Genomic DNA, 16,163 nt, shown 5'->3' with positions numbered 1-16,163 from the left:
TAGTTGTGGTTGTAGTTGTATCTGTAGTTGTGGTTGTAGTTGTATCTGTTTCTGTAGTTGTGGTTATAGTTGTGGCTGTAGTTGTGGTTGTAGTTGTAATTATAGCTGCGGTTGTGGCTGTAGTTATGGTTATAGCTGTGGCTGTAGTTATAGTTGTGGCTGTGGTTGTAGTTATAACTGTGGCTGTAGTTATGGTTATAGCTGTGGCTGTAGTTATAGTTGTGGCTGTGGTTGTAGTTATAACTGTGGCTATAGTTGTGGTTGTAGTTGCATCTGTAGTTGTGGTTGTAGTTGTGGTTGTAGTTGTATCTGTTTCTGTAGTTGTGGTTATAGTTGTGGCTGTAGTTGTGGTTGTAGTTGTAATTATAGCTGTGGTTGTGCTTGTAGTTGTACATGTAGTTGTGGTTGTAGTTGTATCTGAAGTTGTGGCTGTAGTTGTGGTTGTAGTTGTGGTTGTAGTTGTACCTGTATCTGTAGTTGTAGTTGTATCTGTAGTTATATCTGTAGTTGTGGTTGCACCTGTATCTGTAGTTGTTGTTGCAGTTGTGTCTGTAGTTGTATTTGTAGTTGTGTCTGTAGTTGTAGTTATAGCTGTGGCTGTGGTTGTAGTTGTATCTGTGGTTGTGGTTATTGTTGTGGCTGTGGTGGTGGTGGTTGTATCTGTGGTTGTGGTTATGGTTGTGGCTGTGGTTGTAGTTATAGCTATGGTTGTGGTTGTGGTTGTAGTTATAGCTATGGTTGTGGTTGTGGTTGTGGTTGTAGTTATAGCTATGGCTGTGGTTGTGGTTGTGGCTGTGGTTGTAGTTATAGCTGTGGCTGTGGTTGTAGTTATAGCTGTGGCTGTGGTCGTAGTTGTAGTTATAGCTGTGGCTGTGGTCATGGTTGTAGTTGTAGTTAGAGCTGTGGCTATGGTTGTAGTTGTAGTTATAGCTGTGGCTGTGGTCATGGTTGTAGTTGTAGTTAGAGCTGTGGCTGTGGTTGTAGTTGTAGTTATAGCTGTGGCTGTGGTCATGGTTGTAGTTGTAGTTAGAGCTGTGGCTGTGGTTGTAGTTGTAGTTATAGCTGTGGCTGTGGTCGTAGTTGTAGTTATAGCTGTGGCTGTGGTCATGGTTGTAGTTGTAGTTAGAGCTGTGGCTATGGTCATGGTTGTAGTTGTAGTTAGAGCTGTGGCTGTGGTCATGGTTGTAGTTGTAGTTAGAGCTGTGGCTGTGGTTGTAGTTGTGGTTGTGCTGATGTGCCAGTGTAACGGCAGCATCGTGCAGTAAGCTATCTCGAGTTTATCTTTAGCGGGGTTAGCGGGATGTTCTCTCGGCCTTGCTGATGTTAAGCGTGTTCCAGATGTGTGATGAGTGAAAGTGTTTACAGCTGTTTATCTTTAGCGCTGACAGTAGGGCTGTACACATGGCCACGCCGCACGCCTCACGCCTTTTTTAGGTTATGTGGATAGAACAGAGTACACACATTCCCTCTTTCCTTTTCTCCTTTCTGTCTCTCCCTCTCTCCATCTCTCAGTCTCTTCCTCTCTGCCTCTCCCTCTCTGTTTCTCCCTCTCTGTCTCTCAGTCTCTCCCTCTCCCTCTCAGTCTCTCGCTCTTAGTCTTTCCCTCTTTCTTTTACTGTCTCTCTCTCTCTGTCTCTCCCTCTCTCCTATCAGTCTCTCCCTCTTTCTTTTACTCAGTCTCTCTCTCTCTCTCCCTCTCTCCTTCTCTCTGTCTATCTCTCACTCCTTCTATCAGTCTCTCCCTCTTTCTTTTACTCAAACTCTCTCTCTCTCTCTCTCTCTCTCTCTCTCTCTGTCTCTCCCTCTCTCCTTCTCTCTGTCTGTCTCACTCCTTCTATCAGTGTCTCCCTCTTTCTTTTACTCAGTCTCTCTCTCTCTGTCTCTCCCTCTCTCCTTCTCTCTGTCTCTCACTCTTTCTATCAGTCTCTCCCTCTCAGTCTCTCCCTCTTTCTTTTACTCAGTCTCTCTCTCTCTCTGTTTCTCCCTCTCTCCTTTTCTCTGTCTGTCTCTCACTCCTTCTATCAGTCTCTCCCTCTCAGTTTCTCCCTCTCTCAGTCTCTCTATCTTTCCATCCCTCCTTTTTTCTGTCTCTCTCTCAGTCTCTATCTGCATTTCGACTTGTGTCTCACTCTCAGGGATAAGAATAACCATTTGTGTGTGTGTGTGTGTGTTTGTGTGTGTGTGTGTGTGTGTGTGTGTTTATGTTCTGATCCACTTTAAGTTTAAACTCTGGCTGCAGTTTACTGGGTCGACATGATCGAGCATCTCTGAGAAACTGGGAACGAGCAGCAACCTGTTTTTATTACAGACATGAGCAATCTACATACCTCCAATTTATTAAGTTCGGAATAAAAAACTGTGTGTGTTGCTGTTTCAGGAAAGTAATCAACAACAGGACATTGTGTAATGAAGCGGTGTTACTGTTACCACCCGGAGGTTGATTATTTTCCTATAACAGCATGTCCTTAGGTGTGTTATTCCTCCTACACCACTGCAATTTACCAACGATTACATCTACACATTTCTACTTGAAAGAAAGAAAGAAAGAAAGACAGAAAGAAGAATGACGTATACAGATGACAAAGAGAGAGAGACAGTGAGACAGCTGTGGTGTGGTGTTGTGTTGTGGTGCTGGGGTGTGGTGTTGGTGTGGTGCTGGGGTGTGGTGTTGGTGTGGTGTTGTGGTGCTGGGGTGTGGTGTTGGTGTGGTGCTGGGGTGTGGTGATGGTGTGGTGCTGTTGTGGTGTTAGTGTGGTGTTGTGGTGCTGGGGTGTGGTGTTGGTGTGGTGCTGGGGTGTGGTGTTGTGGTGGTGGTGTGGTGTTGGTATGGTGTTGGTGTGGTGTTGTGGTGTTGGTATGGTGTTGTGGTGTTGGTGTGGTGTTGTGGTGTTGTGGTGTTGGTGTGGTGTTGTGGTGGTGGTGTGGTGTTGTGGTGTTGGTGTGGTTTTGTGGTGTTGTGGTGTTGGTATGGTGTTGGTATGGTGTTGTTGTGGTGTTGGTGTGGTGTTGTGGTGTTGGTATGGTGTTGGTGTGGTGTTGTGGTGTTGGTGTTGTGTTGTTGGTGTGGTGTTGTGGTGGTGGTGTGGTGTTGTGGTGTTGGTGTGGTTTTGTGGTGTTGTGGTGTTGGTATGGTGTTGTGGTGTTGGTGTGGTGGTGTGGTGTTGTGGTGTTGGTATGCTGTTGGTGTGGTGTTGTTGTGGTGTTGTGGTGTTGTGGTGTTGTGGTGGTGGTGTGGTGTTGTGGTGTTGGTGTGGTGTTGGTATGGTGTTGGTGTGGTGTTGTGGTGTTGGTGTGGTGGTGTGGTGTTGTGGTGTTGGTATGGTGTTGGTGTGGTGTTGTTGTGGTGTTGGTGTGGTGTTGTGGTGTTGTTGTGATGAAGCGGAGTCACTGTCCTCACCCCGAGGTTGTTTTATTTTCCTATAAGAGCATTCTATATATCTGTATTATTGCTGCAGTGGTATATTAAGCTCCGCCCCCAGGGTTTATAGACTTAAATGAGGCTACAGCTCACACCTTATAAAGAATACATCATACATAAACACCACATACATATCACTCTTTCTTTCTTTTCTCCTTTCCATTCTTCTCAGCTTCTTCCAGGCTCTAACTCGATTATAAATATAAATATTAATATAAATAACAGCTGAACATTTTAACATTAATCAACTGGAAGCCCAATATTTCTACTGAAATCGTTTAAAGCTGCTGTAAGTGAGTTATCTCTGAGCCTGAGCTGTCACTCCTGCTGTTTATTATTTTAAACCAATCAGATTGGACTTCAGTGGATTCAGTGGGGCTCGGGTCTGAGTTTCAGCGTGTCATGTCAGCGTTCGGCCAGCGGAGGAGCTCAGACTCCAGAAATCTCAAAATATCCCCCTGCTGAAGCTCAGTACTCCAGTGTGTGTTATTTAAAAACCTGGAACAGATCCTCGCGTCTGTGTGTGTGTGTGTGTGTGTGTGTGTGTGTGTGTGTGTCTCGTCTCTCACTCTCATGCTTGTTCATGCCATTATCCAATCACACGAAGCAGTTAACTATTAATTAGTTCATTAATTCATTAATTATTATTTTTTTATTTTCCAGATGATTTATGATTCAGTATGGAGAGCTTAAAAGAAAAACAAACCTGTCGAACTTTATGTTCACGGTACGTGTAGTAAACAGAGTAAAAAAAAATACTGTAAATTTATAATAGTATAAATTAGTATTAAAAATGATTAGAAATATAATTAGAAGCAAAAACATAATTTTTTATGTTTTATGTTTTATTTATTTTAGCATTAATCTACATTTTAAAACCTTATAGAATTATATATTGATGTAAATAAAATTAAAATATATAAAGAGATAAAATAAACAATATATATTAAAATAAACAAATATATATAGTAAATATAATATAGTAAAAATAACATATTAAAGAAAACCACATTTATTTATTACAATTAACAATAGTCTAAAAGCAACTCTATAAAAAGTGAAACATACAGAATGGACAGATTATTATGTTCCAGATGTGAAATTAATAATCTATAAATTATTTTCTGGAGAAATGTAAACAAATGCAGCGCAGCTCCTTTGCTTGTTCCAAAAAAAAGTGTTTTTTTTCTGAATTTATCATTAAAAATAAATAAATAAATAAGGGATGCTAGCGGCAGGGGGCAGAATAATCCTCCTGGAGAAAACACAAAGCCTGATGTGAGTGTGGTGTGTTACTGAGGGATTAACGCTTTATGGGTTTCCCAGCGATTCAGTGTTAATATTAAGGATTTGAAAGCACAGTAAGGATCAACGCATCGCTCGGAATAAATGTGCACACTGAACGTGTTAAAAGCGAGTAGAAAGGTGATGATACATCACCGCTAGGGTTTCCCCGAGCACCAGGATGACCTGATGTGATTTCTGCTCGTGTTTTGATGCGGCAGTAATGTGGCGTGCCATGGAGGTTGTGCTTTATTGACACACACACACACACACGCACACACACTCGAGTCCCTGTGACTGCTGTCCGATCGTTTACGTGCCAGCGCATACATTAGAGCGCATCCCATAATGCACTGCGCATTAACATTTTATGTTTCCCATGTCGTCGCCTGTTTTAGCAGCAGAGGAAACGCTGTAACGCCGCCAGCAGCACTGAGAACCATTTTTTCCTCTCCGTCAGGTTTTTCTCAAGTCTCATCTGCTTAGCAAGCGTTATTGAGTATATCAAGTATCGGTCTGATCCCCGAGTGCAAACTGCGAAAATATCAAGAGGAGGAACTACAGCATCTTCCTACCACACAAGTCACCTGATTAACCATCTTACGGAGTTGAAACAGTGTATAAACAGAGTCAGACCTTTGATTCGTTAAAACGAACAATTAAAAAAGAATTGGCTTAGTAAATTGAATCAAATTTCTCATCACCAGCAAATAGGCCACGCCTCCTTTACTGAAACTGACACTCATAGAAGCCACGCCTCCTTTACTGAAACTGACACTCATAGAAGCCACGCCTCCTTTACTGAAACTGACACTCATAGAAGCCACGTGTCCTTTACTGAAACACTCGTAGAAGCCACGCCTTCTTTACTGAAACTGACCCTCATAGAAGCCACGCCTCCTTTACTGAAACTGACACTCATAGAAGCCACGCCTCCTTTACTGAAACTGACACTCATAGAAGCCACGCCTCCTTTAACGAAACTGACACTCATAGAAGCCACGTGTCCTTTACTGAAACACTCGTAGAAGCCACGCCTTCTTTACTGAAACTGACCCTCATAGAAGCCATGCCTCCTTTACTGAAACTGACACTCATAGAAGCCACGCCTTCTTTACTGAAACACTCATAGAAGCCACACCTCCTTTACTGAAACTGACCCTCATAGAAGCCACGCCTTCTTTACTGAAACTGACACTCATAGAAGCCACGCCTTCTTTACTGAAACACTCATAGAAGCCACACCTCCTTTACTGAAACTGACACTCATAGAAGCCACGCCTCCTTTAATGAAACACTCATAGAAGCCACGCCTTCTTTACTGAAACACTCATAGAAGCCACGCCTTCTTTACCGAAACTGACACTCATGGAAGCCACGCCTTCTTTACTGAAACACTCATAGAAGCCACACCTCCTTTACCGAAACTGACACTCATGGAAGCCACGCCTTCTTTATTGAAACACTCATAGAAGCCACACCTCCTTTACTGAAACACTTATAGAAGCCACACCTCCTTTACTGAAACACTCATAGAAGCCACACCTCCTTTACTGAAACACTCATAGAAGCCACGCCTTCTTTACTGAAACAGACACTTAGAGAACACACCTCCTTTACTGAAACTGACTCATAGAAGCCACGCCTCCTTTACTGAAACTGACACTCAGAAGCCGCGCCTCCTTTACTGAAACTGACACTCATCGAAGCCACACCTGCTTCCTCTGTAGCATAGTGCTGTCTCATATGTTAAATGCTAGTGAGTTAGCTATCAGGCTAGTTATCTTTTTAGCTACACTGTATGTCTACAGTTAAATAGACAACCGTTACCTCTTAATGTGAACTTTAAAAACCTGTGGAAATACCGTTAGCTAGGATGTTTTCTGTGCCATAGCGCTAACAGTCATATGGTTAGCTCTCTTATCAGTTTTGAAAAGCTTTAGCTGAGTGTGTTTACGTCCATTTTTGGTTTAAATCCGGATACGGATACAGATACAGATAGTGTCATTGTGTTACACTGTTAACGTATTTGTTAATTAGGTGTTTAGCTTGCTGGCTTTTTGGTATCTGCTTCAAAAAAAGTTTTTTTCTTCAACTTTAGTTTCTAAGCAAACACACTGTATTCTTAGAGGCCACGCCTCCTTTACTGAAACTGACACTCAGAAGCCGCGCCTCCTTTGCTGTATTCACACTCGCGTTCAGAATACAGCAGACAGAGTGGTGTGTGTGTGTGTGTGTGTGTGTGTGTGTGTGTGTGTGGTGGGAAGCAGTGACTGCGCTGGCATGGGTGTGTTTATGTGTGTATGTGTGTGGTTTGTAATGTCGATACTTAGTGAAGTGTGAGTGGAAGCTAATGCGCTGGGAAGTGCTGTCAGTGGTCTGTCTGTGTGTGTGTGTGTGTGTGTGTGTGTGTGTGTGTGTGTGTGTGTGGGAGGAGAGGGTAATTGTGTATTAATGTGGAAACCTGTATTAATGTACAGGGTGTACTTTTTTCCTATGGAGGAGTTGCCCATGTGTGTGTGTGTGTGTGTGTGTGTGTGTGTGTGTGTGTGTGTGTGTGAGATGTCTCTATTTGAGAAATTTTTTTCTAAAGCTTATTCTGAATAAATTGTTGATATAACGTACAATTTTACATCATAACACATGATTTGAGGCTCAGGTCTTTATTAATATTAAATAAATATGAAATAAATGATGAATATATTATTCTGAGTTTCACTGTATATGTGCAACATCTTGAAATGTGCCACCAGATTTAAAAAAAAAAAAAAAAGATAGTTCAGACCAAAAATGAAAAGAAAAATGTGCAGTAATTTCACCTTGTTTCATCGGTGGTTGATTTCTGGTTTGAAAAATATTCATATACTGATGTTTATTTATGCAAATGAGGCTTTGACTAATTAAATATGCATAAAATAACCTTTTTTTGAAGGTACATAAGTGAAGTTTATAAAAGGAAAGTCACAGGTATAGCATAATGACACATAAACTGGGGTGTGTGTGTGTGTGTGTGTGTATATATATATATATATATATATATATATATATATATATATATATATGTATTTCAGCAATCTAGCTTTTCAGCGATACGTGACGTGATGTGATGTGAAGTGGGCGGAGCTTTCTTCAAATTTGCTAATCTTCAGATATTGCGGTGGTCACGGATAATGATCGGATAGAAACGGTGAAATAAACATGTGTCGGTTGAGGATTTACATCATTCCTATGACAGTTTAAGAGAAACTAAAGCGTAAACTCCTCTGTCCTGAAGATGTCGGAAAACTTGGAAAGCTACAGCTTTACCTCTGACACTGGAGACTCCTTCCTTACATGTTAAACAAATGACAGAAAAGTTCACCAGATCAACCATTACACAATCCGTGTATGCGGCACGTCCGTCGTACGAGTCCCTGCGAATGAGCTGTTGCTATGGAAACGATAATGTATTAGAACCAGTGCATTAATATAAATCTGTGCTACTGTCAGAGCTGCTGTTATAGAACATTAATCAATCTTCTGATGAGAGATGAACTTTGTCTTGCAGAAGTACATTACACACACACACACACACACACAGACACACACACACACAAATTATGGGGACGCCTTAATGTGAGCGTCTGGCAGGCAGAATGCTAAAGTAGCTGTGTGTGTGTGTGTGTGTGTGTGTGTGTGTGTGAGTGTGTGTGGTTAGGCTCATGGTCAGGTGCACTTAAAGAGGCTCCATAAAAACCCCATCAGCCCTTGACCTGAGCCCTCCACCTTACACACACACATATACACACACTCCGTCTCTCACACACTCATCATCAGCGTGCAGCATGAAGAGACGCAAGCTGTCCAGAGTGGCACGACTGTGGAGCGTAAGTCTCTCTGAGAACTCAAATAATACTCTGATTTGTGTTTGGATTGTGTGAGAGGGTTAGTAATGTGTAACTGTGTGTAGAGCCGGGGCTTTGGTGTTGAATTCTGGATCCTGATTGGTCAGAAGGTGTTGATTAACATTCTATAACAGCAGCTCTGACAGAAATGTGGGTCTATATTAATGCGCTCGTTCTAATACGTTATCGTTTCTATAGCAACAGCAACAGCTCTTTCACAAGGACTTGGACAGCAGACGCTCCTTATAATAAACGGATTTTAAAAAACAATTGCTATGGTGAATTTTTCTGTGTAGAGACATTTGTGTAACATTTCTGGAAGGAGTCTCCAGTGTCAGCGCTTTGTAACAGTCAGAGGTAAAGCCGTACGTTTAGGTTTTCCGACATTTCAGTCCTTTCGCAAGAATCACTTTTCTAGGGTAGAAACTGGAGTGTGCGTATATACGGGGTTTTACGGTAAAAGCTTGAGGGGAAATAAGTAGGAGCTCTTCTGCTGGTCAGTTCATATCAGAGAGTTCGAAACAACTACGTGACTGTCAGTCTTTTCAGATTTATACATCCATCTGCCATGAGGAAATCTGCTCTTTTGACATATTTTTCATATCAGCATATTCTGATGTCAAAACGCAGAGCTCCAGGTGGCAGGTTTCTCGGTAACATGACAAGCTGCGTTTTTTTTTTTTACTTCAAAAGAGATAAAAGAGAGGCTGATGAGCTGGAAAGCCCATTCATAGCTGCTATAAACGAACTATAAACGAATAAAAAGTATGACGTGGCTCTTTGATGATAATTAAACCATTGTAATTGTTGGTAAATTGCTGTGCTGTAAGAGCAATAAAACCTCTGGAGATGTGCGGTTATGGAAAAATAATCATCTTCAGGGTGTTGACAGTAACTCCATCACGCCACCCTGTCGTGGTTTATTCCTTCATGTCGCTAAATCTTGCGCTAGTGTGTGTTTTTTTATGACTCATTCTTATGGTGGATTGGATGTTAGCCACAGTGGTGGTGTCTGATTTATTAATATTTTATTTATTTATGATTATTTTGTTATTTTTTTTTTTTTTTACACGTGTTTAATAAAACTCTCAGATTTGGACCAATCACAGAATAATGTTGGATTTTTAAATTAATGTCTGATTTTGTTGAAAAGCGCTCCACAATCTTTACTACAAAATCTGAATAACTGCTGACTTCCTTTGCGTTCTGTGGAAAGTGGGTGGAGCCAATCATTGGCAAAGCTTGAGGAAGCTCCGCCCTCATCCTGTACACCCAGCCTAGTGAAAGCTAGTGAGCAAAAGCTAACCTAGTGAGAGAAACCTAACCTAGCAAGTGAAGACTGTCACTAGAAGCTAATCTAGTGAGTGAAATTAACCTAGCGAAGAAAAGCTAACCTAGTAAGAGAAACCTAACTTATAGAGTGAAAGCTATCCTAGTCAGCAAATGCTAACCTAGCGACTCAAAGCTCACCTAGGGGTAAAAAATAAAAAATAACCTAGCAAGGAAAACGGCTAACGTAGCAAGCAAGTGCGGACATTGTGAGAGAAGACTAGCTAAGCCTAGAATCTGACCTAGTGAGTGAAAGCTAACCTAGCAACTGAAAGATAACCTAATGAGTGAAAGCTAACCTAGCAAGTGAACGCAAGCTTAGCCAATAAAAGCTACAGCAATAAAAGCTAGCCTATCGAAAAGAAAATAATTTACAGAGTGAAAGCTAATATAGTGAGCGAACGCTAATATAGTGAGTGAATGCTAATATAGTGAGAGAAAGCTAATCCAATGAGAGAAAGCTAACCTAGTGACTGAAAGCTATCAGAATCCTGATCAGTATTGAAAATGCTAATGTTAAACAGCTATTTTATGTGTATTTTAGCCAAAATAGTACATCGCACATCATGTTTTCCCCTACCCTTTCGTTCCCTCCCTTTCCCTAACAGCAGTACTTAAGCTAGAAAGATGTTTTTGTATCGTTTCTGTTCAGCTAAGTCGTGGAAAATGCGTGCGTGTTTGCGTCTCGGCATTCTTTATGTCACGTCCATTAGCTCTCAGGGATCCTGGCTAATGGTCTCCATCACCACACTTCCTGCTGTTTACTGTGCAGGAAATGTCTCCACTTAATGCACAGAGTATTTAAAACGAAAAGCCCGGCGTTGCACGCTCAGCTGTTTACGTTGGTAAATGCACACCAGTCAATATGCTACGATAATAATGATGCATCAGCGCATCCGCGTGGAGCAGCCGGACTGCTCGAACGTTTTAATGAGCTTAAGGTGCCAGACATCGGGGGCTTTAACCCTCACTATTAGCAAACTTAGCATACCTAGCATAAATCACTGCAGGACATCTCTATCGATTTCACAGCAGCTGGAACTTTGGTTTCCATTCCAGCAAACTTATTTCACCTTGCTACCATCAGGGTCAAAATAACCTGAACAGCACTCTGTATTAACATGCTTTTTAAAATGATCGAAGAACGTAAAATACTGAAGAACATAAAGTTTGCTGGAAATATTGTTTTAATGGGTCTTGTTTTAGAAAGAGTATAAATGGTTAAAAAAAAAACATTATGGGATTTCCTTCTTCAAGAACTGTTAGCTTCTATAATGCTAGTTTTTTAAACTATAATGCTAGTTTGTCAGTTTGTTTACTAGTTTGAATTTTAGCATTCTCTAATAATAATTTGTGTTGTAGCCTGTGTACTTAAATGCTAGTTTGTATTGTAGCCTGTTTACTATAATGCTAGTTAGTGTTTTAGCCTGTTTACTATAGTTGGTGTTTTAACCTGTTTACTATAAGGCTATTTAGTGTTTTAGCCTGTTTACTATAATGCTAGTTTGTGTTTTATCCTGTTTACTATAATGCTAGTTTGTGTTTTAGCCTGTTTACTATGATGCTAGTTAGTGGGGTTTTTTTCTGTTCACTATAATGCTAGTTTGTGTTTTAGTCTGTTTACTATAATGCTACTAACTTGTTTACTATAATTCTAGTTAGTGTTTTAGGCTGTTTACTATAATGCTACTTAGTGTTTTAACGTGTGTACTATAATGCTAGTTTGTGTTTTAGTTTGTTTACTATAATGCTAGTTTGTGTTTTAGTTTGTTTACTATAATGCTAGTTAGTGTTTTATCCTGTTTACTATAATGCTAGTCAGTGTTTTAGGCTGTTTACTATAATGCTAGTTAGTGTTTTAGTCTGTTTACTATAATGCTAGTTAGTGTTTTAGCCTGTTTACTATAATGCTAGCATTTAGTGAATGACTTGTCTGTTATATTATTACAAACAAGTGAGTTTGTGAATTTGTATTACAAAACTCACGGTGCTGATTTGAACCTGATTGTGAAGAGGGTGTCGTGTTTTAGCCGACATGCGAGACGCCTACATGCTTATCATTGAGTGGTAAAAAAAAAGCATCTTTTGTGGCTTGTGGTGTGTGTTTGAAACACTGTTAATGATCAGACAGCCGAGGGCTTGAGTGCTCGCGTTGGGAAGTGTTTATCTGATTGTGCTCTATCTCTCTGACTTTTCTTTTCAATGCAGCATTTTAAAGAAGTGCTGAGTGTGTCCTTATGCTTGTGATTGGGTGTGATGTTTACTGACACGCAGTATCAGAATGCTAATTTACGCAGTAACATTGCAGCTGGTTTGACTTTGACCTTACGTTCGATTTAGTTATGAAAGTAAACGGTTCTTGACTTGAACACTGTGGAATAATGAGTATTGCAAAAAAAGTGTGTCTGAAACTGTGGGTGCGTCTCATTTCTTTATTTGTGCCTCCTTGCTTCTTAGCTCCTCCCTCTGAGGATGCAAGAAAGGAAATGAGAATGGGAGAAATCAGGAACAAACATACTTACTGTCTAAAGAGTGTAAACTAATCAGGTGTGTAAACTAATCTAGAGAGTGTAAACTAATCTAGAGAGTGTAATCTAGAAAGAATAAACTAATGTAGCGAGTGGAAACTAATCTAGAGAGTGTAATCTAGCGTGTGTAAACTCATTTATTGAGTGTAAACTAATCTAGAGAGTGCACACTAAATTAGCAAGTGTAAACTAAGCTAGAGAGTGTAAACTAATCTAGAGAGTGTAAACTAATCTAAAGAGTGTAAACTAATCTAGCGAGTATAATCTAGAAAGAGTAAACTAATCTAGCGAGTGGAAACTAATCTAGAGAGTGTAATCTAGCGTGTGTAAACTAATTTATTGAGTGTAAACTAATCTAGCAAGTGTAAACTAATCTAGAGAGTGTAATCTAGAAAGTGTAAACTAATCTAGCAAGTGTAAACTAATTTAGAGAGTGTAATCTAGAAAGTGTAAACTAATCAAGCGAGTGTAAACTAATCTAGAGAGTGTAATCTAGAAAGTGTAAACTAATCAAGTGAGTGTAAACTAATCTAGAGAGTGTAATCTAGCAAGTGTAAACTAATCAAGCGAGTGTAAACTAATCTAGTGAGTGTAAACTAATCTAGAGAGTGTAATCTAGCAAGTATAAACTAATCTAGCGAGTCTAAACTAATTTAGCGAGTCTAAACTAATTTAGCGAGTGTAAACTAATATAGAGAGTGTAATCTAGCAAGTGTAGGCTAATCTATCGAGTGTAAACTAATCTAGTGAGTGTAAACTAATCTAGCGAATGTAGGCTAATCTAGCAAGTGTAGGCTAATCTATCGAGTGTAAACTAATCTAGTGAGTGTAAACTAATCTAGTGAGTGTAAACTAATCTAGTGAGTGTAGGCTAATCTAGTGAGTGTAAACTAATCCAGCGAGTTTATGACAATCTAGCGAGTGTAAACTAATCTAGCGAGTGTAATTAGTTATCTGAGCATATCAGGACAATCCTCAGATGATCTAATGAGTAATAGGTTCTAAGTGACCCTGCACTTTAAGCCAGGACATTTTGCCATGCGGGGACAGTGTCTCAGGAGGCGATAACATTCACATTAACAAATCTCCTGATGTGTAAATTTTCATGAAACATACGATATGAACAGTTTCTTTTCTAAACCAAGTTTTTCACATTTCACATTAGAGAGTCTCCTAATACAAAATTTAAACAAATTGAGGAGCGAGATGTAAGACACAAATGGTTTTCCAAACGAACTGGATTTATATGAACGCAACATTTCTTGTGTAAATTCTATTGCGAATGATTTGTGAATAATTCTGCCAGCATATTTATTCTTTTTTAAATTTACCATTTATTCTTTTTTAAATCTGTCCTTATAAATCCACACTTTTTCCAGGTAGTATTATCTCTCTGCTCAGTTTCACCCTTACTGTCCTTCACATTCCCTTTTAATCCCTTTCTTTTGTCTGTCTCTGTAAATGATAACGCAAGATCCATTTTCCTCTTTGTTTAAGTATTATAATGTATATTTAAAAAAATATTAGTGTATTAATTTTTTTATGTCACCTTTGTTGTTATTTTTGGAGAACCGCAGTTGATAACTTTTATTTCCAAAGTCTCTTTTTATCGCCTTCACGGAAAAACAATAATAAAGTACAGAAGACCCATAAATCATTGCATGAGAGCGGGGTTTGTTTCAGCTAATGATCCTTTAACGAGTGCTGAATCATCCAAAAGCCTGAATGTTTTAAAAACGATTTAAAAATCTCTTCACGACTCAGAGCTTCTTGTTTACTCAGCTAAGGAGCCTTGACCAGCTTCCAATTTAGAGGAATTACTAAACAAATTTGCAGTAGTTGGCGTTCCTCAGGGTTTAATTCAAGGACCGTTTTTTTTGTTTTTGTTTTTTTTATGTAGCAAATGAATACACCTGATGTGAATGTGAAATGTACGTCTAGAGATGACCAAGCTGAGACAAATCTGGAGCAAATCCAACATTTCTGCCATTTACCAAGCAAATAAATACAAGACAACGAGCCTGAGTTTAACCATGAAATCATTACACTTGAAGGTAAAATAAATGTGCCGTGCTGTGTAGACGTCTATCAAAAATAATGACATAAAAAGCATTGTTATAAGGAAATAAAAGACAAAAGGAAATTTGAAAAGTGTTTTGAAAAGTTGTGCGAAAATTATCCGTACCATTTAATTCTTTTTAAAAATGAATGCTTAGGAAATGAGAACCTGCTCCTTTTTACAGGCAGAAGTTTATATGAAAAAATGTAGGGTGCTAAAACTTTTGTTTGTGTTTAAAGACAAGTGAGACTTGAAAGGTATTATTAAACTTCACCTGTTTTTTTTTAATGCAATGTCTGTTTTGCGAAAAACTTAAAACTATATAGCATGAGGCATATCTTGTATCATAGAAACGTCTTCAACTATGATATTTTTGTCACCTCTAGTAAGAATTTGTAAGTAAAGTAAATTTTAAGGACTTCTCTAGTTAATTGTTCACTTCTTATGGACAGGGAATTTTGGATACTGAGTTCTGGATGTCTTCTGGATTGTCTTCTCTGTAGCAGAGACGCGGTGTCTCCTGAGTTTCAGCCAGGACTGAATGTTCTGGTCACCAAATCATCGACTAATTTCCTCGTTCCTTCTTGCAATTTGAACAACCCTGACTCACGACCACACCTGAGACTTGATAATGAAAGTACCCTTGGATGACACCGGGCCGTAAGATTGCCTTCATTTCTGTCCAGGTTGTTATAGCACACAGACCTCCCCCTGAGGCCTGGAGCTAGAAAACCTCAATCTAGCATGTACAGGACACACAGAACCCAATCACACAACCCATTATGGCCTCCATTACAGGGTTAAATCCTCAACGCCTTCAGCTGACCTTTAACACAGACACAGCTCTAAATAATGTCAAAAGATAAATAATAAACAATATTCCAAATTGTTAAAAAATAAGTAAGTAACATATAAGGCATGGGACACAAAGTGACATTATAGATACCAATGTTAGAAAAAAATGTAATTAAAATTTAATTTAATTACGCTTGTCCAGTGTTTACACGTCAGACTTTTTGTTTGTTGCTTACCTCTTACTAGGGCTGGGCGATATGATGATATAATAAGAATATTGTGATAAATTCTGCCACAATACACTATTCTGAAATATCTCAGAAAAGTTAAAAGTTTATTTGTTAATGCAAAATAAATGGTCCTAGAATTCAGCCCTGAGGAACGCCAGGTATAACAATATATTTTTACATTTTCCATCAAGACTTCAGCTCCAAGTAAATGATAAAAAGTTACATTATAAATACCAGCATTGAGCCATACTCGGAGCTCAGTTACAAAGGGCTAATAAGACGTTGCATGAGAGTTACGCATGAGGGGAAGAGTTTGAGTAAAATAGGGGCGTGTCTCAGTTACACTCTTGTACTTAAGCGCATTATTCTTGCATGATATCAGCTCAAGTGAGCAGCAGTATTCAGTCTGGCACCACTGTCTGACCTCGGAGGCGTGAACTACACGCAGGTGATTTGCATAATCTGAAAACGCAACCAGAAAATTGACTTTAGCGTGTGTAACCCGACTCTGAATACGAGGAACTTTCCCAGCGTAAATATTGACGTAACTTTTGCACTTAAGTGTCTACGGTTCCTACAGTGACTTACGCAAACTAATAATTGTCTGTACTAACTAATCTTTTAAGAGCCTGTAGG

The 16,163-nt window shown here is 39.4% G+C and overlaps 1 protein-coding gene across 3 annotated transcripts in view; it reads left to right on the top strand.

Annotated features, from left to right (window-relative positions):
• The window catches only part of dpp6b (dipeptidyl-peptidase 6b), a 141,564-nt gene that overhangs the window by 43,712 nt on the left and 81,689 nt on the right, over positions 1-16,163 (top strand). The window contains exon 1 of one of the 3 annotated variants that reach the window (XM_026936537.3): positions 8,453-8,568. The exons of the other annotated variants lie outside the window; for them this stretch is intronic. Within the exon in view, the coding sequence (XP_026792338.3) occupies positions 8,527-8,568 (42 nt within the window). The 5' untranslated portion in view covers positions 8,453-8,526. Of the gene's footprint in view, positions 1-8,452; positions 8,569-16,163 lie in introns of those variants that run through there. 3 annotated transcript variants of the gene reach the window in all.

This window comes from Pangasianodon hypophthalmus, chromosome 4, assembly GCF_027358585.1.
Source record: "Pangasianodon hypophthalmus isolate fPanHyp1 chromosome 4, fPanHyp1.pri, whole genome shotgun sequence".
Classification (NCBI taxonomy): Eukaryota; Metazoa; Chordata; class Actinopteri; order Siluriformes; family Pangasiidae; genus Pangasianodon; species Pangasianodon hypophthalmus.
Note: the sequence above shows the minus strand (reverse complement) of the source record. Positions and strands in the feature narration are given on the sequence as shown.